The following is a 26,284-nucleotide window of genomic DNA, read 5'->3' on the forward strand; positions in this document are numbered from 1 at the left end:
GTGTGTTTATGTTTGTTTTGTGTGTGTGTGTATGCGGCCAATGTCCACCTGGATCAATAAAGAAAATGAAAAGAAAAAAAAGAAATCGATTTCACTTTCGAATTTTTTTTTCTCCATTCAACAACAAGAAAAAAAAATCGAAAGTGAATCATCCAATGATTATGATGATGATGATGATTTGGATTTTGAATTTGAAGAGCCACACAGTTGTTTATGTTAAGAGTAGCAATAGCAACAGCGAAATTTAACCAAAACGAAAAAAAAATAGAAAGAAGAAGAGAAGACGAGCACAAACTAAAACGATGAATTGAATGAACAAGAAGTGCAATACAAGAAAAAAAAAGAAGAAGAAGAAAAAAACTCTACATTTTGACTGAATAAAATGAGAGTCAATATTAACATCTTGTATATTACACATATAGATACGAAATAAGAAAATCCCAAAGACGTGAAACCATTTTGTACGTTTGTTTCAACGTATATGTCTGTGTGTGTGTGTGTGTAAATTCATTGTTCAATTTGAATCATCTTGGCCATCATCATATGGTGCGATATAAAGGATCATCATCATCATTTCTCTTTATGAAAAAAAAAGAAATAATATTCTCTTTGGTCCACAGATGTTTGCAGTGTATGTGTGTGTGTGTGTGTGTGTATACGCGTTTGTTTGTATGGAGAATAAATGTAGAATGAATGAAATGTTCCAAATGCTGAAAAAATTTTTTTTTTCACTTTCTATTAAATTCAACTCTTTCAACCTGTTCATTTAGTCTGTTCATTCAATGATGATGATGATGATGATGATGATGATTAAAAAAATTTCTTTGTTTTTTTCTCCCAATTCATTCGGGAGTGATGTTTGAATTCATCATCACCATCACCATCATCATCGTCATCATCATTTTCGTTGTCTTTGTTGCCGTTTGTAGTTGTTTTCACTAAATTAGTGATGACCATCATCATCTTCATAACTTGGAAAATCTCATCTTTACCTAAAATAATATAGAAAAAAAAACTTTCATCAGCCATCGACATCAACAACAACAACAACAAAATTATTTGATCATTGCGTGCCATCATGTCATTCAGTTATTGTTATCATTTTTATTATTATTATTATTATTCGTACAAATGAATGAGCGTCGGTGTAGAATGTGAAAAAAAGAAGAAGAAGAAGAAGAAAAATATGGTGTGTTTTCAACAAATTTCCAAGTTTGAAAATGAAAATGAATGATCCACAACAACAACAACAACAAAAAACAATGATGATGATGATGAGCGTGTTTTTTCCCCTATATGAATGAGTTTATGATTCATTTTTGTTTTGTTTTGTTTTTTTTTTTGGATCATCGTCATAAGCAACAAAACAAAACAAAAAAAAAAATTTCTGCTATTTCTTGACCAATTGTCTTTTTTTTTTTTTTTTTTGTTTTATTTTCATGTTTCTGTGTGTGTGTGGCACCAATTGTTCAAACGCGCGTGTGTGTGTGTGTGTGTGTGATTGTAATTTGTGTATGTGCTCTGAATGTGTCTCCTCATGATAAAAGAAAAACTTCAAAATCTCCCATATACCAACACATATGATCTGGAAATGAATTAAATCTACTATAAGGATATAAGGATTCATCATCATCATCATCATCATCATCATCATTTTTTTTTTTTTTTTTGATAATCTTTAGGTCAACATTACGATTGTCGGCAATTATTATTATTATTATTGTAACAACAATTTCATAGGCCATAATAATAATAATAATAATCTCATCTAAAATTATCACACAATCACATCCAAACAACACCAACAACAACAACAACAACAACAACAAATTGGATGAAAAGAAAAAGTTATTATTGACCAATCTCATCTTTATCATTGTTTCTGTTGTAGGATTTTTTTTTGTTTTGTTTTGTTTTGTTTTTTGTTTTTTAATCGTGTGCATAAACACTGTTTGCCTTCCATATTGTCGGTCCGGTTTTATATTTATATATAGAATAGAAAAAAACACGGATATATAAGTGCAAATTGAGGAAATAACAACAACAACAACAACAGTCAATTCATGATTATAATGGCAACGATTAGATTAATTTGATTTTCATTACAATTCATCACCAACCAATCAACCAACCAGCCACCCACTCACCCATCCCATTACACCTTGTCATTATCGCATTGAATTGTATTTTTGTGCGTACCAAAACGAAAACAAAAAAAAATTCCTTGGAATTATAAATCAAGAAAAATCTTTTGGACCATCAAATAAAACAAAAATTTAAATCCGTTTTTGAAAATAATCAAACAAAAGAAAGAAAATATAGTAATCTGCAGATGCATCATCGTAATCAGCATAATCGTAGCAATCATCTTATCACATCTTGTTAGCTACACACACACATCAAATTATCCATGAATTGATGAGAATTGAATCGGATCAAAAACTGAAGAAGAGAGAAAAAAATTTTTTTTTTCTACTACATTGGCCGTCACCGGGGAAAAAAAATTAGGGCCATAATATTATTATTATAACAAAGAAACGTACACACAAACACAGAGAGAAAAGACACCATCATGTATGACGTCCAAATTAGAACGATTTTTCGCCACCATCAACACCACCACTGCTGCCATCATAATCATCATCACCATCACAACCATCATCATCATCATAGACATCATATTAGAATGGTGCCAATAAGCTCTTGGTTCATCGTACTACTTATATCGATCAGTAAGTGTTTTTTTTTGGAGGGGAGAGGGGGATTTCTTACTGAATAAAAATTCTTCATTACAATCCATGAATGTGAATAGAAAAAAAAGAAGAGAAAATTATATACAACTGGTATATATATCTAATTTAGTTTGACAAACACAGTAAAAATAATGAAATCAATCGTATCTCTGATTATCATCATATTTTTTTTTTTTTTGATCTGAATTTTGGATTCATTCATTTTTTCTCAACTTTTTTTTATGATTGATTAGTTTCACATGGATATATTTTTTTTCCAATTTTCATTAAATACTGTAATCCAGAAATCAGGACCTTGATTAGGAAAAAAAAGATCATTCGGCAAATGCAAACGAATGAAAATGTTTTACGGATACAACATTCGTACAAATGTGGATTAATTAAAATTTTTATTAATTGAGACATAAAGTAACACACACACACACACACACAGTGAGCTGTTGCTTCCTTATTGATGATAAAATATTTGAAATAAAATTTGTGATTGTGGTCTCCACTGTGTGAAAGAAAAATTGAACATTATTATTTATATATCCAGAAGATTGAAAAAAAAATTGATAAAATCTATTTTAAATTGAATTTTTTGTTTCATCTTTCTCACTATCACTTTTTTCTTCACATCAAAAATGTTTATGTCATGATATAAGATACGATAAAATCAATTTATGGTCAACTTTTCCTCTTTTTTTCCATTTTGAAATTTTGAATTTTTTTTCCACTTTCATCATCATTCATTATTATTCATTTTGTTTTGATAATCAAAATTTTTTTAAACAGAAAAATAAAAACTTTTCTATAGAAGGTGACAAACTTGTTCATTTATTGCAAACAAACAAACAAAAAAAAGGTCAAAACAGATGCTAATCAATCATCATCATCAAATTTAATCGAGTAAAAACGAATTATTATAAAATTTAATTAGAAAAGTTTAAATTTTTTTCGTTTGTTTGTTCAAATTCTTGCTGTTTAAAAAAAAGATGATTATAACTATAAATATATATGTAAAAAGGATCAATCAAATAGGATTATGGCCAATAATCAAGGTCGTAAAAGTAAAAAAAAATTTTTTTTTCATTCAAAATCCGCTAAACAAGAATTAATTATTCACAAAATTTGCAAAAACGAAATTCAACAACAACTAATTATAACTATCGACATATTGTCCATAATCAAGGATATCATTTCATCATCATCATCATCATCATCATTATTAGGATTTCAGAATCTTCATCTTTCATTTTCATCATCATCTAATATATAAACATATGGTGTTCTAATCGTTTGAAGGAAAAAAAAAACAAACTTTTACTTTTTTTCCAACAACAACAAACAACAACAACAACAACAACAACAACAAATTTCAATAAATAAATATCATGACTAAATCATGGCTTTTATGGTGATAATAATAATGGTTCTCTTCATTGAAAAAAAAATTGAATGAATGAAAAAAAAATTCAAATAATGTTGTTGAATGGAACCATAAAAAAAATGAAAAAAAAAATGAAAGTTCATTGTCACTGAAAAAGTATTATGGTATTATTGTCTACATTTTAAGAATATATGCCAGTGGTATTTTTGATTGGTATGGCCGATTTTGGATTATTTCGTTTGTCTTTTTTTTTTCATTGTCATTTCGTTGTGTTTTATGTTACAGATGGTGAATAGTGGATGATGAAACGCATAGATTACAGGATTGTGTTTGTCTTTAAACATCCCATCACCATTGTCGTTTGTTTTTTTTTTCATTCATTCATTCATTGCCAAGACCCAGAAAAAAAGGCGATCTTTTTTTTTTGTTCAGAAAATTTTCAAAATAGAATTCATTATTCATAACAAGAAAAAAAAAATTTTTTTTAATCGATAAAAAAGATGGTCACACGTTTCGAAATTACAGAAAGCAGAACAATTTCTGTAATGGTAGCTGCTGTCCACAAATTGTTTACATTCTGGCCAATCCGGATGAATATCCAGTTCATCATTTGATGTGAAATGATATCCACCTTTTCACAATCACAATCGTATGAATTTAAATTGATCTTCATCTCGAATGTAAATTTTCCATAACCACAGCATATTCAGGATTCAAATTATTCAATCGTTTTTTTTTTCTTTTTTTTGATTCATAATAATTATCTTATAATTTTAAATTTTCATATATTCATAATCTTGGCCTGATGATCTTTCATTGTATTAATTTCGAAACATGTGCCAAATATGATCATCATGATTGAGATTTAATCATTCTATTCTTACAAACATTAAGATAATCAAACAAACAAACAAACAAATAGACAGACAGAAAAAATTAATGTTTCAAAATTTAGAAACGAATGACCATTATTGGCCATATGGCAACAACAACAATAATAATGATGATAATGATAATAATCGAAACGAATTTATTTTTCTGAATGTCATATTTCATTCCATAATGTGGTAAAGAATAGATAAAAATTTTTCAATAAAAATAAAAAAAAATTTAAGCAAAGATGTATTATTGTATTATTATGAGCAATATGTGATGTAATAATAAACTCGTTTAACGATAGAAAATTGTTTTTTCATTTCATTTCAATATTTTTACTTTTTAATGTGATGATGATGTTTGTTCGAGAATTGGCTTTTAATTTCGCTTGTCATTTTCATCATTGTAGTTTTCTATCACCATCCAATAATGATGATGATGGTTCTGTGGATTCAATCAATCGTTTCATGATTATTTTCTTTGTTTTACATCATTGTTCCCAATTATCATTATGTAATCAGATTTTCTTCAACAACAACAACAACAAAAACAACAAATGAACAATAATTTGACCCGATAATCAGTGAATGTTTTGTTGTTGTTGTTCTTTTGCAATCAAAGAAAACAATTTGTATCGGAATAATTTTTTTTTTTTTTGAAGCAAGATGTCAGGCAATTTTTTTCCATCAAATTTCGAAATTTTGATCATCAAAAAAAAAAATCATTTACATCATTTTTCTAATATTCAATTATAATAAATTCAATTTTTTTTCAATCATCAACAGGTTCAATTGGAACATTGATTGATTGCCGTCGACAGCCACAGCCATCAACGATAACGGAACGTTCAAAATTTATCGATGACAATGATTCAATTGATTATTTTAATATAAATAATAATAACAACAATAAATATAGCGATGAAATTGATGAAGAATTTGATGATTTTGATTGTCCAGAAAAATTTGGTTATTATCCGGATGAAAAAAATTGCTCAAAATATCATCTTTGTGATCATGGAAAATCGAGACTAAAATCATGCGATGATGGATTAGTATTTAGTACTATATTGAAAACATGTGATTGGCCATACAACGTACATTGTAATCTTGCCAATGGTGATAGAGGTTTGCCATTTGTTATTATTTTGAAATGATTTTTCTCAAATGAAAAAAAAAATTTCTCTTTTTTTCACATACAAAAAAAGGTGATTTTGTTGGTAGACATCTTCGTTTACGCAATAATGCTGGTACAGGTGATGTTGATGACAATAATAATAAAATTGATCAATCATTGAGTAATCGTCGACAGCCAGTATTGTCTAATGAAGCTGATGATAGTTATTGGCTTGGTCGTCCAAATACTGATCTATTAGCATATTTAAATGATGATAATGATTATCATGATATTCATCATGAAGAATTTCATCATGATTTTGATATTCCACGACGACCTGTTGCAAATAATCAAAATCGTTTAGAATCACATCGATCACTGGACGATGAAACGGAAAACAATAAACGAACCACAACCAGTAATGATGATCAACCATGGTTTCAGAACGTAAATTTTGATCAACGTCGACCAACGACGACGACGACGACGACAACATCAACATCATCACAACCCATTATTTCGATTAATCAACGTGGAAATCAAGGCTGGCGAAGCACTACACCAGCTATAAACACACAGACAACTAGAACACCAACAATGTTGCCACGAAAGGCTTTACGTTTCGGTGATAATGGTGAACAGGAAGATTTTCTTGTTACTGATGGTGGTGCTAATCGTCATGTACCAGATAATGATCTCGGTGATTATCGACGTAAACCAGCGAAAAATGATCGTGATAGTTATCGAATTGTTTCATTTCAACAACAAAATCCAATAACAACAACTACACCACAAACGACGACTACAACAACAACAACACGATCACAACCAATTTGGTTTCAACAGACAACACCACCACCAACAACTGCAATACAAACCGCAACACAAATAGAATCACGACCTAGACATCTTGGAACTTCTGTACGCCGGAAAGTTATTCGTAAAAAAGTTATTCCACAAATTACCACAACAATTTCGACGACTTCAACAACAACTACAACAACAACACCGGCACCAACATTTAGAAGTGTAGCCGATTTTTGGAACAATAATGATCCATGGAAATCTTTCCGTTATGAACCGGTTAATCGTGGTCAATCGAATCCAACCACTTTGAATCCGCCGACAACTATTGGCCCAAAACATATTAGTTCAATTCGACGAACCATACCTAAATTTGAAAATCGACAACGTTTCGAACGAAAACCCGTTCTACGAGATGAAAGTGAAGATGCTAATGAACGTATAAACGATGATGATGATGACGATGATTATGTTGTTGGCAGAAATTTTGTCTACAATACACCAGAAATTGTACGAAATAAAAATTCAAGCCATCGCCTTCATATGGATGATGATTTATTATTGCCAAAAAATAAGGTCAAAGATGTTTCCAATAATATAAATAGTGGTGGTGGTGGTGGTGGTGGTGGTGTAAGATTTAAACCGGTCAATCCAAGACCAGTAACACCATCAACAATAACAACAACAACAACGACAACAACAACAACAACCGCCCATGGTAATAGAAGAAATAATAATCGAAACAATAATCAAAATTTAAACAATGCATTCGATGCTGGTTTCCGTCATGCAATATTGCCAATAAATCGTCCAATTAGTTCATCATTACAGCATCAACCACCACCGCCACCACCACCACTCCCATCATCGAATACCGATATTGAATATGAAGATTTAGAAAATGAAGATGAAGATGAAGATGTTGATGATATCGGTGCAAGTGATCATGATGATGATAATAACAACTTCAATAACCGGTCGAATGATGAAAATAGTAATAATCAATCATTGAATAATAATAATAATAATAATAGAGAAATTATTGTTCGCTATGATGATGATGCTGATGATAATAATCATCATCATCATTTGGATGCAACAAGACGGCGACAATTGCCATCTAATCATCATCAATTTATAAACAATAGTAATAATAATAATCATTTTTTAAACAACAATATTCCAATAGCAAGAAATATTGCATCACAATCACCAAATAAATTAACAACAAGAATATTTAATGATGATAAAAATATCAATACATTCGTTCATCATAGACTACCATCATCAACGTTAAATAATTCAGGTAAGCTTTAATTTTTTTTTACATTTGAATTTTTCTACACACACACACACCCACACACACACACGTACACACCTTTGAACATGCAACTTTAATATATACAGTTGAATAGCATAAGTTCCTGCTATTTTTTTTCGTTGTTTCTATTATTTTCTGAATGGCTTACAACACTTTGAGATCTTGTGATCTTGAATCCATGAAAAATATATTTCTTATTGGTCGCATATATGCAAACACACACACACACACACACATATAAACACTTGAAAATATGAGTGTGTAGAATATCAGAAAAATTACATAAATATCCGATCAAAAGAAGTGTATAATATTGCCCATTTAGTGATATTCAAATATTTCATTTCTATGCATGTGCATCATCATCATCATCATTTGTCACCATTCGATGTGTTTATATTGTTTCAAATTTTATCCATTAAATATCGTCCAGTTGGTTATGGGCAGAAAATTTTGACCACTACAACAGCAACAACAACAACAACAACTACAACAACAATAACTCCTTTGACGACACAATCTGTGGAATCCACAAAAAAACAGCCAACATTATTGGCCGCTAACAATGGAGAAAAGAAGAGTAGAAAATCTAAAATTTTTAACCCAATTGTGAAACCAACAACAACAACAACAACAAGAACAGAGTCAAAATTACCGGTTATAAATAATAGTACGACAAAAATTAGAAAAATATTGAAAAAAATTTCATTACAAAATCAACCAAACAAAATAACTACTACCAAAATAAAACGACAAGAATCAAAGATTCGAAAACAAAATAATACTATTTTAATTGAAAATTCTAAACATGTTTCATCATCATCATCATTAATGAGTAATGATACTAATAGTTTAGATAAAAATGTTGGTAATAATAGTCAGAGTAATAATAATAGACAAACTATCAAATCAATAGGCAATACAACAGCATCAACGATACGATTGAATGAATCGAAAAATATAACAAACGGAAATAATTCATCCACAATAGCCAATGGTCATACAAGCGGAAATAAAAAAACATCCGAAATTGGTTCACGAAATCATAATAAAGTTAATTTAAAGAAATCAAATAAATCCAACAACAAATCAAAAGATCGTACATCAAAATTAAAACCAAAAACGGATGGTAAGAAAAAATTAGATAATGATCCATCAAGACCAGTGGCAAGATTTTTTTTCGGCTCAAATCAAGGCCGAAAACGTTTTCAAATAAATGTACCGGATAAAGAATGGCGAACATTTGATGTTTCATCACAATCCATATCATCATCATCATCGAAATCATTGATTCCAGTGGTTCGGCCACCAACACCGCAACGAATTTTAACATTCGTACCAAAATATGAAAATTTTTAGGGTTAAATTTATTATATTATAAATGTGAGCTTAAGTATCAACTTTTCATTTTCAAATTGGTTTTGGTTATTCATACATTATTAAAAAACATTCACAGTCATCATGAACCATCATTGTACCATCATTCAATTCTGAATTCTCATCAAATCAAATTATAATCAATCAATGTTTATGATTGTAGAGAAAATTAAAATGATATAATAAAATTTCATATTTCATAATGTAAATCGTAATTTCCTGTCTCTATCCATCTCTCTCTCTCTCTCTTTATTTCTTCTTTCGTATTTTTTTTTCTGTCCCAATTTATTTTATTTTTTTTCAATATATAGATTTTAATGAAGATAAATAAAGGTGCTTTACACCAAATGTTTACATATATCTTCCTATACTCAGTTTTTTTCTTCCTTTACGTTCCCTTCATCCATCCGTCTTCCTCTTCCGGGCATATAATGGCAAACTAAATGATTAAACAAATCAAAAGCACGCACCGTACTCGCACACACACACACACACACACACACACCCAGCTACCCACATGCACACACACACAGTTGCTTACCCTTTTTTCATTCTAATTTTTTTTCAAATTAATATACCTCTCTTCTTGGTGATTCCAGAAACAGACCAGAAAAAAAACCAGGAGCCATATACACACACACACACACAGACACAATCACAGTATTGAATTGATTTCTACTTATATATAAATTAATACTAAAATTTTACTAACCAATATATAATCTTTCTTTCTTTCTTTATTATTATATTTCTATATATATATTGATTCACGATGATATATTTGCTACTAAATTATTAAACAACCACAATATATTTGAATATACAATTTCGAAAAAAAAAATTTTAAATAAATATAAATGAAAAAAAACAAAAAAAAAACTTACGTATATATAGCCAACATACGTATTGTGGATCTGACATCGAATAATAATAATAATCGACCAATAAATCCATTACGTTTATCGAATCAATTTTTATCATTACCACCACTAACATCAAGACAACAACAACAACAACCACAACAACCATTTATACCTAATCCGATTCCATTTGTAACCATAGTAGGTCCATTGCAGAGTAATGCAAAAAACAAAATCAACAACAACAACAACTATAACAATAAATCAGCTGCATTTCAGTTAACAACAAAACCACCTGATTCATTACAACAACAATCGAATCAATTTTCATCTGGTCAAAATCATCATTTATCAAATAGCTGGCAATTATATGATGTTCCTAATCCTACCAATAAGATAATAACAAATAAAAAACAACCAATCATTATTTATCCTAATAATAATAATAATAATAAAAAACAACATACAAACAACAACAACAACAACAATCATAGAATGTTGAAAAATGAAAAACGTAAAAATCCATCATCATCATCATCATCATCATTGGTCAACAATAAAAAATTGTCCAATGTTAGCTATAATCGTGCTAAACGATGTATACCGGAACGTTGTCAACCACCAGATTGTCGTTGTGGCGGTCTTGATATTCCAGGTTTGATTTTTTTTTTTACTTTGAATTTAATTTATGGATCGCTTATAATCAATAACAAAATATTTTTTCTTAGGCGGTTTTAAACCACGAGATATTCCACAAATAGTTTTGCTGACTTTTGATGATTCGGTTAATGATTTGAATCTACATATTTATCGTCGTCTATTTGAACAAGGACGTACAAATCCAAATGGCTGTCCAATATCGGCAACATTTTATGTTTCACATGAATGGACTGATTATGCACAAGTACAAAACCTATATGCAAAAGGACATGAAATTGCATCACATTCAATTAGGTAGGTTTCATTTCATTATCATTCAGTCAATTTAACTTGATTCAATTCATTTGTTCTTATCGATTTTAGCCATAGTTTTGGTGAAAAATTTTCTAAAGAACGTTGGCTTGATGAAATTCTTGGACAAAAAGAAATTCTTCATCTTTACGGTGGTGTTGATACAAATGAAATTCGTGGTATGAGAGCACCATTCTTACAGACTGGTGGTGATACAATGTTTGAAATGTTATATCAAGCAAATTTTTCCTATGATTCATCATTACCCGTTTATGATATTGATCCACCATATTGGCCATATACATTAGATTATTCTATTAATCATGATTGTATGATTGAACCATGTCCAAGTAATTCATATCCAGGTAAAAATTGTTGTCATTATTGCTAGAATCTATTATTTTTGCTCTTGTTATTTTGAATATTTTTGAATATTTTGAAAAAAAATCATTCTTTTTTGACAATTAGGATTCTGGGAAGTTGGCATGGTCATGTGGGAAGATCTACGTGGTGGCCGTTGTTCAATGGCTGATGGCTGTTTTAATCCATCGGATGAAGATGGTGTTTATGAAATGGTCAAACGAAATTTTCTTCGCCATTATACATCAAATCGTTCACCATTTGGAATGTATTTCCATTCAAGATGGTTCTTAACTGAACATAATATGAATGGTTTCATTAGATTTTTAGACGAAATGTTACAATTAGATGATATTTATTTGGTCACAAATTGGCAAATGATACAATGGATGCGTAATCCAACACCATTAACACATATGAAAAAATTTTCACCATTCGGTTGTGATTATATTAGAAATCGGCCACCATTATGTAAATCACCGCATACATGTAAAGCACGTTTCCGTAGTGAAATACGTACATTAAAAACATGTCAAACATGTCCACAATCATATCCATGGACAGGTAATAATGGTAGTGAATAGTAGTAGGTAAAAATTATTATTAAAAATAGGTCAATAGGTTGTTTTTTGTTTTTTTGTTTCCTAACTTTTATTCTCAAACACATAAATATAATATAAAATAGTAAGGAAACAAAACAAAACAAAAAATTCTTAATCAATCAATCAATCAATGACAATTTTGGATTTAAAAATGAGTCTCATTTCAAAAAAAAAGTGTGATTTTCAAAGTCAGTTAGCTCTTATGCTCGCACACGAACACAGACACACCCACCACCCATCCATACAAACACGCACATACATTCATCAATCATCATCATACAGACACATTTTGTTTCAAAGAATTTGATTCATTTGGCATATCGAACATTTAATTTTTTTTGCATATTCTACCCAATAATAACATTGGACATTCATTTTCGTTTGAAACGAAACCAGATTTTCTTTCCATTGTTGGAAAATAATCCAAAAAAAAAAACAATCGGACCCAGCAGTTTTTTGTTGAATTGACCACTGGTAATTACAATCCACATCCATATATGTACACTTTATTTTTGTTTACTGTCTGTGATTTACATCACCAAAAAAAAAAAAACAAATTTGAAACATTGTAATTTTTTTTTAAATACACATTCTGCTACTATTTCCGATTTTTTTTTCTTTGATTGATCATTTTTTTACAAACGTAAACAGTTATGATTTATGTAATAATTGTCAATGTGTGTGCGTGTGTTTTTTTTTGAATTCGAATTCAATTTTCATTGAATTTGGCATTTTTTTATCTTCGTTTTCTTTGAACAAATTTTTTGCCCGATTTTTTTCATGTTTGTGTGTGTGTGTCAAACCAATTAACTCTTGCAATTAATCGGGTTGTACCATTTGAAATTTTTTTTCCATTCGTTTTTCCTCATTCACTCATCCATCCATTCATTCATTTTATTCGTTAAATAAAAGATAATTGCAACAACAACAACAAATTGAGAAAATTAAAACCAAAAAAAAAAAAAAAAAAAAAATCCAATAAAGTTGGTAAATTGAATTGGAAAATTGGACAAAAATTAAATAATAATAAAAAAAAATTCGAAACTTGTCTATTGTTTCTACGTTTTTTTTGTTCGTTCGAATAAACTGATTGTTTAAATTCATTTGTTACAAAAAAAAAACAGCAAGAATTTTACGTTGATTGTAAGCGAGGTTAAAAGCCACGTTTTTCATTTTGATCAATCAATAATCAGACAAAATAAAAAAAAAAAAATACCGATCGATACGTTTCAATGATCATGAATAGAGGACCACATTCACCGCCTATTTCATCGACAAAGATGATTAGATCAAGTGAAAAATTTTTCACATTAATAGCCGCACAACGATTGTTTCGTACTGATAATGGTGAAGAAATTAATAATACACAAGCACGATTAATGGACAATAAAGGTTTGGAACGAATGAAAAATGATAAAAAATTATCAATTGAACGTAAATTGGTATTAATGTTACCATTTTCAATTGTCAGTAAAATTGTCGAAAGAGTATATCTTGGTGGACTAGCATCATTGACAATTGAGAATTTTCTTCTCTATTCCATACGATTAGTAATCAATGCTTCACATGATTTACCATTGTTAAAAGAAACTGATATTGAATCATATCGTGTACCGGTGAATGATGAAATTACCGGTGATCTTCTTATGTATTTTGATGATGTATCCGATAAGATTTATGAATTTTTACAGAAATTTTCCGAAAACAGTGTACTTATACATTGTATGGCTGGTGTAAGTCGATCAACGACATTGGTTATTGGTAACAAAAATTGTGGCTAAAATATTAAGAAAAAAAAAATTAATAATAAACTAATCAATTGTCAATTTTCATTCATATAGCTTATCTGATTAAATATCATAAAATGACCACAAGAGATGCATTCAAATTGGTAAAAACAATACGACCATTTATACGACCAAATATTGCATTCATTGGACAATTGATGGCATTTGAAGAAAAATTGAATGATTTTTGTACAAGTAAAATAATTAAAATTTATTTTGACAATCACCTAGTAAGGATGCCAAGTTTTTATGAAAATGATCATCCAGAATTATATAAACTTGAAATACGTAAACAAACCGGTATTAACATATGATATGATTTTTTATTTTTATTTTTTCTTTTAAAAAAAACATCATATATTTTATTAATAAAAAAAATAATTCTTTCAACCAATAGATGGCGATAAAGTAGAATTATAATTCATATTTAGCAGCAACATCAATATTGGACATGACTATTGAAATATATTTCCATCGTCGACGTAATGTTTGTGAATCTAATTCAACAATTGGTTGTTGAAGATATTTTTGCCAAATATCTTGAGGAAAATTCTTTGTACAATTGTCTTTGGTTTCATGACCATAACAAAAAAGGCCAACATCACCGGATATTTCATCAAATGTTTTCGACCAAAATTGACCATTATCATCATAATCATTGCATAGTTTACGATTATTTTCATCAACACATGAATGAAAATAAGCCATTGAACAACAAGCAGCCAATATATGATAATCACGATCTGGTATTTGTTGTATTTGATGTATTCTATGGAAATAATAATCACCACATTGATGAAATTTTTCCATTTTACTATGATCACGTAAACATTGTGAATGTTCAATAAATTTTTTCCCCATAGTTTCATTCATACATCTTTTATTGTATTGTTTGATAATGGTACCATATAATGCATCAGCTGCCATACGTGCTGTACCATGTAAACATTCATCAATATAATCACTCAAACAAATCATTCCATCTTCAAAGGCCCTTTTTTATCAATGAATTATATATGTTTTTTTTTCAATTACAATCAACTAGTAAAAACAACAACAACAAAAAAAAGTTTAATTATACTTACTCACAATTTTGAATATAAAGTCCATCATCGAATGTCAATATTGAATCTCGTTTGCCAAAATAAAGAAATTGTGATGCACATTCTCGATCGATTTTTAATGGTGATGGACAATCACCATTAGTTGGAACATTATTCATTATGGTCAATAATAATGTTATGGCCAGAATCCATACTGAATAATCAATAATCAAATTTAAAATCAATTTATCCAGAATATTCTTAAGATTAATGAAAAGAAAACACACACACACCTGTAAATGGTTCCATGTTTTTTTAGCTTGGTTGCTGATGAATTTCATGAAAGATTCACACACATCAATCGCACGAGTACGAAAGAAAAGAAAATGAGAAAAACAAGAATTTTTTTTTTTAGATATGCAAATGTTTTTCTTGTCTTTCTGATTTAATTGATTTTAATCATTTTTTTTTCTTCACTAACAAAAAAAAAAACGATTAATAAATCATTTCAATGACAATTAATGATTTCATATGCATCGTAATTAAGAGAATTAATTATTCTGTGTGCTACTGACATTAATTATATTCTTTTCTCCTTTTTTTTTTTGTTAATTTCGATGACATCATCAAATCTACCCTCATCAATTCACTCCCTTTTGTTTCATCAATAATTAATCATCATCATTTATAATCATACGTTGATGTAATGATAAAAAACTTACCATTGGCTTCAAAGATATGGTTCATTGGTTGTCATTGAAAATTCAATTCGTTCAATGATGGAATTCAAAAAATTTTTTTTTTTTTTTGCAAGCATGAATGAAACAAAATATTGTTTTTGATTCATAAACATGTGCAAATATTTTTCATATGATGATAAAACAAAAAATTTGATTTCATTCTTTCAATACATTTATGATGATGATGATGATGATGATGATGATTATGATCAATCAATCTCCTGATGATCATCAAATGTAATTTTAATGATCATATATATTCGATTATAATGATTATGTGATGTGTTGATTATGTTGATTGATTGTTGGATTTTACAAGAAAAAAAAAATTTCATTTCTGTCTACAAAAAACAAAACAATTCACCAGATTATGATCATTCAACGCTTAATCATCAATAGTATGATCATCGATATATTTTTTTTTCTTCTTTTGATGATTTTTGTCATCAAATCTAAATGATAACGAACAAGTAAATTTTTGAAATTCATATGAATACAAAATTCTCATGGAGGAAAAAAAATGTTCCAACTGTTTATATCTATTTTAACTTTGATCATTACCATTACTGGTTGATTCAGAAAAAAAACAGAATATTCCCATTTACAAATAAACTTTTATTTGACCAAAAAAAAAAAGTTGTTGCCCTCGGAATTTTCAAATATGCAAAAAAAAAACTTTATGTTAGCGATAAATGTTCAAACATTTACGGATCCATCCTATCCTATATTCTATTCGTGGGCGTGTGTGTGTGTGTGTGTGTGTTTGTGCCCAAAAAACACATCAAAAAGTAATGATTTCATACACAAAATACATTTAAATTAGATTAGATAATGGAAAAAAAACAGCAAAATTGTGTATAATTTCTTTTTCGTTTTTCAATCTCTTATTGTTAATTCCAAATAGTTCAACGTACATGATATGATGATACGATTCTTATGTGATAAGCCTGTCAAAAATAAAATTGTGACCAAGTGGTAAAGTACGACGACTTGTTGTTGTTATTTTTCTTTTTTTTCGGGTCATATCTATCTCATCATCATCATCATCATAATATATCGATGATGATGATGATGATGATGATGACAAGAAACTGTATACAAATGAACAAAACTGGTTATTATAATATACACCATATACTTGTTGAACATGGACATCATGATTATGATGATGATGATCATCATATATGAAGACAAAACAGTGCTTGTACAGTGTACAATGTACACACTGTACACACATACAAACAAATATGACGGCTTGAAACAAACAAAGCATAATGCCATGGCATGTGAGTGAGCCGAAATTTTTTTTTTCTTTTTCTTACGTTTCTCCACTGTTTATCATTTATCATCAATATTTGATGACGATTTTTTTTTGAGATTAAACAGTAAAAAGTGTTCAACATGAACATTGAATATAACTAACATTTTTCTAATATCTTCTCTGTTATAAATATTCGAAAATCACGATCGTCGTCGTCAAAAAAAAAAAAAACTTTTGTCGTCATTTTTTTTGTTGTTGTTGTTGTTGTTCATTCACGTTGCTCTTCAACATTGTACACATCATCAAAAATAAAGAAAGTAACAAAAAAAAAATTCGATTAAAAAGTTTTTCAACATTCACGTTTCATTCAATTTGTTTGAAAAAAATATCAAAATATGGCTGAAAAAATGAAAAAAATTTCCAACCATGTGATCAATTGTAATGCTGGACCAGCTCGTGTTCCATATGATGTTTTACGTAAAGCACAAGAAGAATTAATTTATTATGAAAATACTGGAATCAGTGTTATGGGTATTGTTTTTTATATACATTTTTTTCCCGTGTGTTTGTGTGTGTATGATGGCGGAAATTATGGCCACATCCGTTCTGATCACAGACACACACACACACATATCCATGCATATTTATTAATTTTACTTTGTATATATCATTTTGCATAGAAATGAGCCATCGTTCACCGGAATTTGACAACATTATACGTACGGCAGAAAAATTGCTTCGTGAAATAATGTAATATATAATAAAATTGATTTTTTTTTTAGTTTAATATTTTCATTAATATTGATTTGAAATTATCGATTAATTAAGGACCATTCCCGATAATTATCGAGTATTATTCGTACATGGTGGCGGTACCGCACAGTTTGCATCGATACCATTGAATCTTTGTCCAGAATATAAAGGTTGTAAAGTTAATTATGCAATCACTGGTACATGGTCCGAAAAAGCAGCTAAAGAAGCTGAAAAATATTGTCATGTTTGTCGTGTAACACCAAAACTTGATAAATTTACTTCCATACCTGATGTGGATACTTGGAAGGTATTCTAGTATATTTCTATTTGTTTAGAAATTTTTTTTTTTTTTTTGTTGTCGAATGTTATTGATTATTTTTTTTCTTTCATTTCTTTCATATTTTTTTTCCGTGCACCGTTTTTCTTAACATTGGAATATTTTCCTTCCATGATAAAAATGGAAACAACGATGATTTGTACAACGGTTTTTTTATTTGGATTCGGCATCAAATACATATATTTATGTAAACAATGTAGATAGATCCTGATGGCAAATATTTATTCTATACTGACAATGAAACAATCGCTGGCGTTGAATATCAATATCAAGTTAAACCATTCAGTGATACAATGCCCGTTGCTATTGATATGACATCGAATTTTCTTTCAAGACCTATTGATGTTTCTAATTATGGTGTTATTATTGCTGGTACACAAAAAAATGCCGGTATTGCTGGTCTAGCCATCGTTATTGTTCGTGATGATCTACTTGGTAAACCTATGTCCATTTGTCCAACAATTTTGGATTATACAATATTGAACAAAATGAATTCTCTTTATAATACACCACCATGTTATCCAATATATATGACTAGAATTTATTTACAATGGATTAAAGATCAAGGTGGCCTTGAAGTAATGGGCGATCGTTCAGATCAACGAGCAAGATTAATCTATGATACTGTTGATCAATCAAATGGTTTCTATTACAATGGTGTTAATCCAAATTGTCGTAGCCGTATGAATGCAGTATTTCGTATCGGTGGCCAAAAAGGTGATGAACAATTGGAAAAACAATTCATACAGGAATGTAAAGAACGTAAAATAATTGGTGTCAAAGGACATCGTTTGGTTGGTGGCATACGTGTATCAATGTTCAATGCAATGCCAGTTGAAGATGCTAAATTTATTTCCGATTTTATGATTGAATTCATGGAATTGAATCGGAAATAGTAAGTGAAAAAAAACCACATTTATTCTGAATGAATTTCTGTTCCTATACATTGCATATATATATTCTGATTTAAAAAAAAAACCAAAAATGGAAATTTTTTTTTCACGTTTTTATTGAATGAAATATTCAAATTTTATTTCTGTTCCATTTCTATTTTTATATTTCAATAAAAAGAAATGTGCCAAACAAAACGAAATAGTCTACATTATCAAAATTGTCATTTACAAAATGGAAGAAAAAAAATTAAATATGAAAATTCCATTGCCATCACCATCAAAAAAAAAAAAAAAAAAAAAATGAACGATAATTATTGCTGTCAATTAAACTGAATTCAATTCAAGTATATATATTGTCTATATAAGTAAGTAAGCTTCTTAAACGATTTATATTTTTCTTCGTCATCATTATCAACTTCATAGATGCATACAAATTACAATAGTCAATTTGGATTGAAGCGAAATATCATTCATCAATCCACTATGACTATGTTATGGATGAATATATGTATTTTGCTTTTCATATATATATGAATTGAATGTATTGTGTTGAAAATAAACAACTTTAAATGTATAATAGTGATGATGTGATGTGATGTGATGTGTTTGTTGTTGTTGTTGTTGTTGTTATTATTGATGATGTTGTTTGTTGAAATTTATTTATCCAGTAATTTTTTTTTTTTCGTTGTTCAACCAACCACTATTCATTTGTTGATTTGTGTTGTTGTTGTTGTTGTTGTTGTCATATTTTTTATATTTATTTTTTTTTATTTCTCTCTCAAACCAAAATGGAACTCCATTTCACTATGTTGATCGTCAACAACAACAACAACATCAGCTGACAAGAAGAATACCATTGTCATCATTATCATCATCAACAACAAACTTCCGTTGACACATGTGAACGTTCTTTTTTCTTCCAAATGGAATTTGGTTCTGAGTTTTTTTTTCTTCACTCTTTTTTTTCTCGTTGTTGGATCTATTATTCATTTTTTCAATATACATAACCATGAATAATGAGTTATAACTGTCCCATATATTTTCTTCTTCACTATTACTGGTTTTGTATGTTTGTGTTTGTGTTTTTTTTTTATCTATCGCAACCAACATGCTATACAATACGCGCGTCCATTAACGCTATTGAGCGGATTTATTTTTGCTGTTGTTGTTGTTGATGTTGTTGTTGTTGTTGTCTATCTAAAAGCCAAAGAATGGATGAAAAGGATAGTAAAAAAAAAAAAAATTTCCAGTTAATCTATGTAGAGATGGTTGGATGTTTTAACCAAAAAAATTCTTCTTGTTTCTTCCTATTCATTATTGTTCATGATGATTTTTCAATGTTTGTTTGTTTTTAATTTCGTTGAATCGATGTTCAAATTTTAATTATAATTCCTGATTAATTTATTGCGATAATGATGACAAAAAAAAACGGGATAATGATGACAAAAAAAAATTTAATTTGAATTTTGAATCCCATGTTCCAGTGTTTTTAATCTTCCTGTATTTACTGTCTATTATTGAGATTGTATTTCCGATCGAGCAATTTGAATTAATCACTTGAATTTTTATTTCCATTGTCATTTCTGTTGTATGTGGTTGTTGTTGTTGTTGTTGTTGTTATTGTATTTTGAGTCCTTCTGTTCTCATAATTTGGTACTTGATTTCGTAACATATCACATGATTATGATTCAAAAAAAGGGAAAAAAAATTTTACGGCATTTTTTTTCATTGGAATTCTGTCAATCAATGTGAACTTTTTTCTGTCATTTTTTTTCTACCATCATCATCATCATCATCATTCAAGATTTAGACACTTCAAATAATAATCATGATGATGTTTATGGTGATAATAAGAACCGAAGAATATTTTTTTCCAATTTTTTTTTTCATATACACCGACACATCAAACTAAACGTTAATCATTAAAAAACTGTTGAATTGAAAAACCATTGAATCTTAATTCCATATAGTAAAAATTCTGAAAAAAAAATTGTAAATCAATTTTCTCAGGAAAGAATCTCTCTCTCACACACACACGTACACAGTACACAGACAAGTGAAAATATTCAAATTAAACAATCTTATTCAAATGGATTTTGTTTGTTGAATAATAATCACATGTGTTTACTGTCAAAAAGTTTTGGAATAACCTGTAATTTGTTATTTTTATAAATTTTTCATTCAAATATGGAAAAAAAACTTATTGTAAATTATTGTATTTCATATCAATCAAATGGTAGAAAAAAAATTTTTTTCAATGAAAAAATCAATAATTTAAACGTGGCAGTTTTTCTATACGATACATTGATCAATGCTCGTTAATATTATGATGATGTCTAAATGGTAAAGAATTTGAATCGGAATCTAATTCCGCTACAATTTGTATAAATTTAAATATTGTTCATTTGTGTGACATAACAACAACAAAAAAAAAATTGAAATGAAATGAATTGAATTGAATTAAATTAAAATGAAAATTTAAACATATATCAATTGTCATTGTCATCATTGTTATTATCATTATCAATTGCTGCATCGTTATATTGCAATCAAAATGAAAAAAAAAAAAAAAATTGCATTACACATCTGTCATTCTCTCTCTCTCACTTTATATATACATTTCTATATTTCAATTGGATTCATTTCAATCATATATGAATTGGTTGGTTCAATGATTACTTTAGTATTTTCAAGAGATGTTTTCATTTCAATTTTTTTCCAATTTATTTTCATTTTTTTTGTTAGTAATATTTGTCATCATCATAAATAGAATGATAATGATTTGTTGCTCAAAAAAAAAACTTACAGGCGTGTGTGTGTGTGTGTGTGTTTAATGAAGTTCATTAAGTTTGTTTCTCAATCACATTGGATTTTTTTTTTTTTGACCATCTTTTACCTATTCAGATGTGTTTTGAAGTGTATACAATTGTGTACACTTGAATAATGAAAATTGGACTAGTGCTGGAATTAGATTCTTGGTTATTTTTGATGTATTTTTTTTTCATAATAAATACCATGATGAATGATAATCATTATGATCAAAATATATATCTACATCGTTGCTAGTGACACACATACACATCTCCACCCACAGACACACACACACACACACACACACACTATACTAGGCATTTGAAAATGATTTTATTTTTTTTTTTTTTGCTCCATTATAATTACATGCAATTCTAGGAATTGTTTCCTTTCATCTTTACAAATTAACATAAAGATGGAATACAGAATCAAACGCACACGCACACACAAATGGTTAGATGAAAAACTTGTACACAGAAATTGTTTCATATTTTTTTTTTTGTCGATAATATTCACTTGTTTCATCTTTAATTTCATCAATCCTTGGGTTTATTATATCGCCCACACACACACACACACTTGTAAAATACAATTACTAATGATGAAAAATTCTGATCAGTAAACAAACAAACAAAAAAATCATCAAGTGAATCCAATTCTACATGAATACATACATTTATTCTATACATCATATGATTTAGTAAACACATAACGAATAACAATAATCAACTCGGAATCTTTTTCTTCTTCTTCTTCTTAGTCATTCAAGTCTGAAAAAAATAAATAAAAGTTTCTTAGTGTCCAGTTTTGTATATTTTTTTTTGCTCTTTTTTTTCTTTCATTTTTTTCCAAAGAAAATGAGTTATGAAGAAGAAACAAAAATATATAATTCCTAATAGGATCTTGTTCATACATTTTCATTTTATTTTTTTCACATTCAACATTTACATCCACATCATCCATATTCTTGTAGAAAACAAAAGCAAAACAGCTATCGTTTTTTCGCGCTTTTTTTTCACCACATCAAATACATTTATATATACAATATACATATATAAATGCAACGCAGACATATGGTCTCAGGCAATCACTATCCATCAGTCATGGATATTTATTCTAGTTTCTTGTTGGACTGTTGAGTCAGCGGACCATATATTTGCAAGAGAAAGAGAGAGAGAGAATATTAAAAAAAAATATCCATACAATCCAATCGTAGAATAAAGGAAAGGAAGCCAACATTCCATGCAGTGTGTGCGCGCATCGCCAGCATTATTGTTGCAACCACCACCAACAACAACAACAACAATCCAAGCCCACAATATAACCAGAAACAAAAAAAAAATCCATGAAACTATCATCATGGTTATGGTTAAAAAAAGAAGTAGTAGAGGCTATAGATTTTTCTTTCCCAAAAATGTAAAAGGTAATAGCAAAACGTGAAAAAAAAGATGAAAACTTTTTTTCCATCTATATTCTTTCGACTGTTTTGTAATAAGAAGAAAAGTGATGTGAATATATATGGAATTTAAAACCAAAAAAAAAGCAAATGAATTCTTTTCATCATTTTTTTTCTTTCTCTCTTTCTCTCTACTATATCGACATTCAGTTGGTGTCGAATGCATCATTCATTCAGTTTGACGTGCATGCTTGTGTGGTTCATGTCTCAAAAAAAAAAACAAAATTTCAATATTCTTATTCATTACTACATAATGTAATTCTGTTATTACTTGTTGTTGACAGGTAGATTAAATGGATATTGTTGTTGTTGTTGTTGTTGTTGCTACACTGAATGATACATGATACAATGATTATGTTGATTTTAAGTCTGCTTGAATTCCAGAAGATAACTTGAAAATAAAAAATTAAAGTTTTTTTTTTCCATTGTGCAAATGTATTTTGTACGTGTACGTGTGTGTGTTATTCAATTTAATTGATTTAATTTTTTTTTTGTAAATAATGAAATGAAAAAATTCTTCGATTGAATATTCCTTTTTTGAACAAAAATTCTTAACTTGTTGTTTTGTGGCCATGCAATGTGATTCAGGCAATTCAAATAAGTAAGTATATTCCAATGGTAAGAATAACCTAATAATGATGATAATATTGTATGAATGTGACGAAGAATTCAAATTATTTTCCTGTAAAGAAATTGTTGAGAAAAAAAAAGTTTAAAAAACTTTATAATATGTCAAAAATCATGTAGTTTTTTTTTCTATCTCTTGAGGATATCTTTTTATTCTGTCATATAAATGTCCCGCATGAACATCACATAATTCCATCATCATATATTATATTCATGTTGTAATAAAAAAATGATGACAGTATTTTTTTTTATAGGTGAACTGAACTGGCAAGAATTTCTTTTTGTTTTTGCATGGATTCTTTATTTTATTTTGATTATTTTATTATAATACAAGATTATTTTTGGCCATTTTTCGTTTGATTTTCGAAAGAATTCCAAGCAATTTTCTATCTGAATCCATGAATTCAGTGATTCTATTGTTGTATTTCAAGTTTTGAATTTTATTATTTCATTATTATTATTATATGACCATATTATATATGGTGGGCCTATTTTTTTTTTTATTATCATATATCATTTGATCCGATTTCTATTTGTTTGATTGTTATTTCTCTTTTGTTTTTCTTCCACTTGAATAACCACATGAAATGATTTTTTTTTTTGCATAGACGCAGCTGTTTTTATGGAAAAAAAACATACCTTAAGGATAAAAGCTTTGAGCTAACATTCATTCTCTCATCATTCATTTGTTTATTGCCATTTCATAATCATCATCATCATCATTGTTGTTTTTGCTATTATTATCATAATATTCATATATATCATATAATATTGAGCATAAAATTATCATCAGTTTCATCTTTTAGCCACGAATAGAGAAAAAAAAATATTGCCATTCATTCTTGTAAATATATATATAGATTGTTTAAATTACAAAACGATAGACATTGACATATTTACATTGATCTACTCTGCTATTACTATAGTATATAATAAACTTTGTTTGTGTGTGTGTGTGTGTGTTTGTTTTGGAATTTCATTATATAATGTATATACATACAAATGAAGAAAAAAAAATTGAGATTTCATTATAAATATGAATGAATAAGCTTCTGAAACAATGTAAACAAATGAAGAAAAAAAAAAGGAAATCCATAGAGAACAAAAGTGTGAAAAAAAAGAAAGAAAAATGATCGATTGGATAGTGAATCAATAATGATTCTGTTCAAGATTCTTGATTCTTATATATATATTCATTCATTCAACAAACAAACATATATATAGGTCCATTGTTATTACTTGCCATCTTCATAATAATAATTATATTTATAATTCTCATATATTTACACATATAGGTATTATTAAATTTCATCTTCATTTCCGTTGTTTGATGCCAAGAATAATTCATTGAATCATAAATGGCTATAGGTGTGCATATGTGTGTGTGTATGTAAATATATGTCAGGTAGATTGCTGTCATTTTGCATATCAAATATTTAAAAAGACATATGGTGTTTCATTGTGAATTAGTGTATGATTTTTTTTTCTGTATGCCAGGTGTACATGTCAGATGATTTGGATCAACGAAAAAAAAAACGAACAAACATAACCAAAGTGGAATTTTTATTTTTTATTTTTTTTGATCTGATATATTTCCCTTTGCTCATCTATTTTTCATCCAAGTAAAAATGACATCAACCACTTTTTTTTCAAAAAAAAACCTTGCATCAATTGTAACCAGTATTAGATTATTGATAAAAGCAACGAAAAAAAAAATTTATAATGATTTTCACCTGAATTTTTATCCACTTTCTTACCGTGTACGAATTTTCATCTAATTACTATTTCATCATATTCTAGATTCATCATAATGATTGCTTGTGTTTTGGATTACGTCATCCATTTCAAAAGGAAATCTCATTCAATAAAAAAACAAAAAACAAAACAAAACAAACACCAACAATGGGCCCACAAGCATTGTTGAGTATAATTCACAACTTCAATTCAATTTTGCAGTGTTCATCATCATCATCATCATCATCATCATCATCATCAACATCATCGTCATAATTATTATTATCTTCAAATGATTAAAATTAATTTAATCTCATTCAGTATGGGCCATTCATATATTTTTTTTTCATTTCAATAGTCTGTAATGGTTTTTTTTCTCTCTCTCTCTCTCTCTCTTCAATTTGTCAAACTGCCATTAACCCGATGATGATGATGATTATTATTATTTTT

At 28.5% G+C, this 26,284-nt stretch overlaps 4 protein-coding genes across 10 annotated transcripts; 3 read left to right on the top strand and 1 right to left on the bottom strand.

Annotated features, from left to right (window-relative positions):
* The first annotated feature begins 460 nt into the window (after positions 1-460).
* On the top strand, positions 461-13,366 carry LOC124496020 (uncharacterized). Of its 5 annotated transcripts, none has more exons than XM_075733429.1 (7): positions 466-2,732; positions 5,787-6,128; positions 6,209-8,227; positions 10,514-11,134; positions 11,208-11,433; positions 11,503-11,795; positions 11,899-13,366. In XM_075733429.1, exons 1-7 carry the CDS (start codon positions 2,573-2,575, stop codon positions 12,372-12,374), a joined length of 4,137 nt encoding a protein of 1,378 aa, XP_075589544.1. In that variant the 5' UTR covers positions 466-2,572; the 3' UTR covers positions 12,375-13,366. The 5 variants fall into 5 exon arrangements, with proteins under 5 accessions (XP_075589549.1, XP_075589544.1, XP_075589546.1 ...); XM_075733431.1 differs by having other exon boundaries at positions 10,682-11,134; XM_075733430.1 differs by having other exon boundaries at positions 5,787-6,119.
* A 258-nt stretch (positions 13,367-13,624) lies between these two features.
* LOC124496023 (dual specificity protein phosphatase 21-like) lies at positions 13,625-14,823 on the top strand. 2 transcript variants are annotated; one of them, XM_075733435.1, is made up of 3 exons: positions 13,625-14,165; positions 14,234-14,479; positions 14,577-14,823. In XM_075733435.1, exons 1-3 carry the CDS (start codon positions 13,625-13,627, stop codon positions 14,597-14,599), a joined length of 810 nt encoding a protein of 269 aa, XP_075589550.1. In that variant the 3' UTR covers positions 14,600-14,823. The 2 variants fall into 2 exon arrangements, with proteins under 2 accessions (XP_075589550.1, XP_046915436.1); XM_047059480.2 differs by having other exon boundaries at positions 13,625-14,153.
* Positions 14,487-16,086, bottom strand: LOC124496022 (uncharacterized). 2 transcript variants are annotated; one of them, XM_075733436.1, is made up of 4 exons: positions 15,945-16,086; positions 15,516-15,549; positions 15,265-15,436; positions 14,487-15,173 (listed from the first exon to the last, which is right to left on the bottom strand). In XM_075733436.1, exons 2-4 carry the CDS (start codon positions 15,529-15,531, stop codon positions 14,594-14,596), a joined length of 768 nt encoding a protein of 255 aa, XP_075589551.1. In that variant the 5' UTR covers positions 15,532-15,549; positions 15,945-16,086; the 3' UTR covers positions 14,487-14,593. The 2 variants fall into 2 exon arrangements, with proteins under 2 accessions (XP_075589551.1, XP_046915435.2); XM_047059479.2 differs by lacking the exon at positions 15,945-16,086 and having other exon boundaries at positions 15,516-15,651.
* A 1,056-nt stretch (positions 16,087-17,142) lies between these two features.
* On the top strand, positions 17,143-19,401 carry LOC124496021 (phosphoserine aminotransferase). The gene is made up of 4 exons (XM_047059478.2): positions 17,143-17,754; positions 17,904-17,973; positions 18,052-18,283; positions 18,514-19,401. Exons 1-4 carry the CDS (start codon positions 17,619-17,621, stop codon positions 19,207-19,209), a joined length of 1,134 nt encoding a protein of 377 aa, XP_046915434.1. The 5' UTR covers positions 17,143-17,618; the 3' UTR covers positions 19,210-19,401.
* Positions 19,402-26,284: the final 6,883 nt, after the last annotated feature.

This window comes from Dermatophagoides farinae, chromosome 8, assembly GCF_024713945.1.
Source record: "Dermatophagoides farinae isolate YC_2012a chromosome 8, ASM2471394v1, whole genome shotgun sequence".
Taxonomy (NCBI): Eukaryota; Metazoa; Arthropoda; class Arachnida; order Sarcoptiformes; family Pyroglyphidae; genus Dermatophagoides; species Dermatophagoides farinae.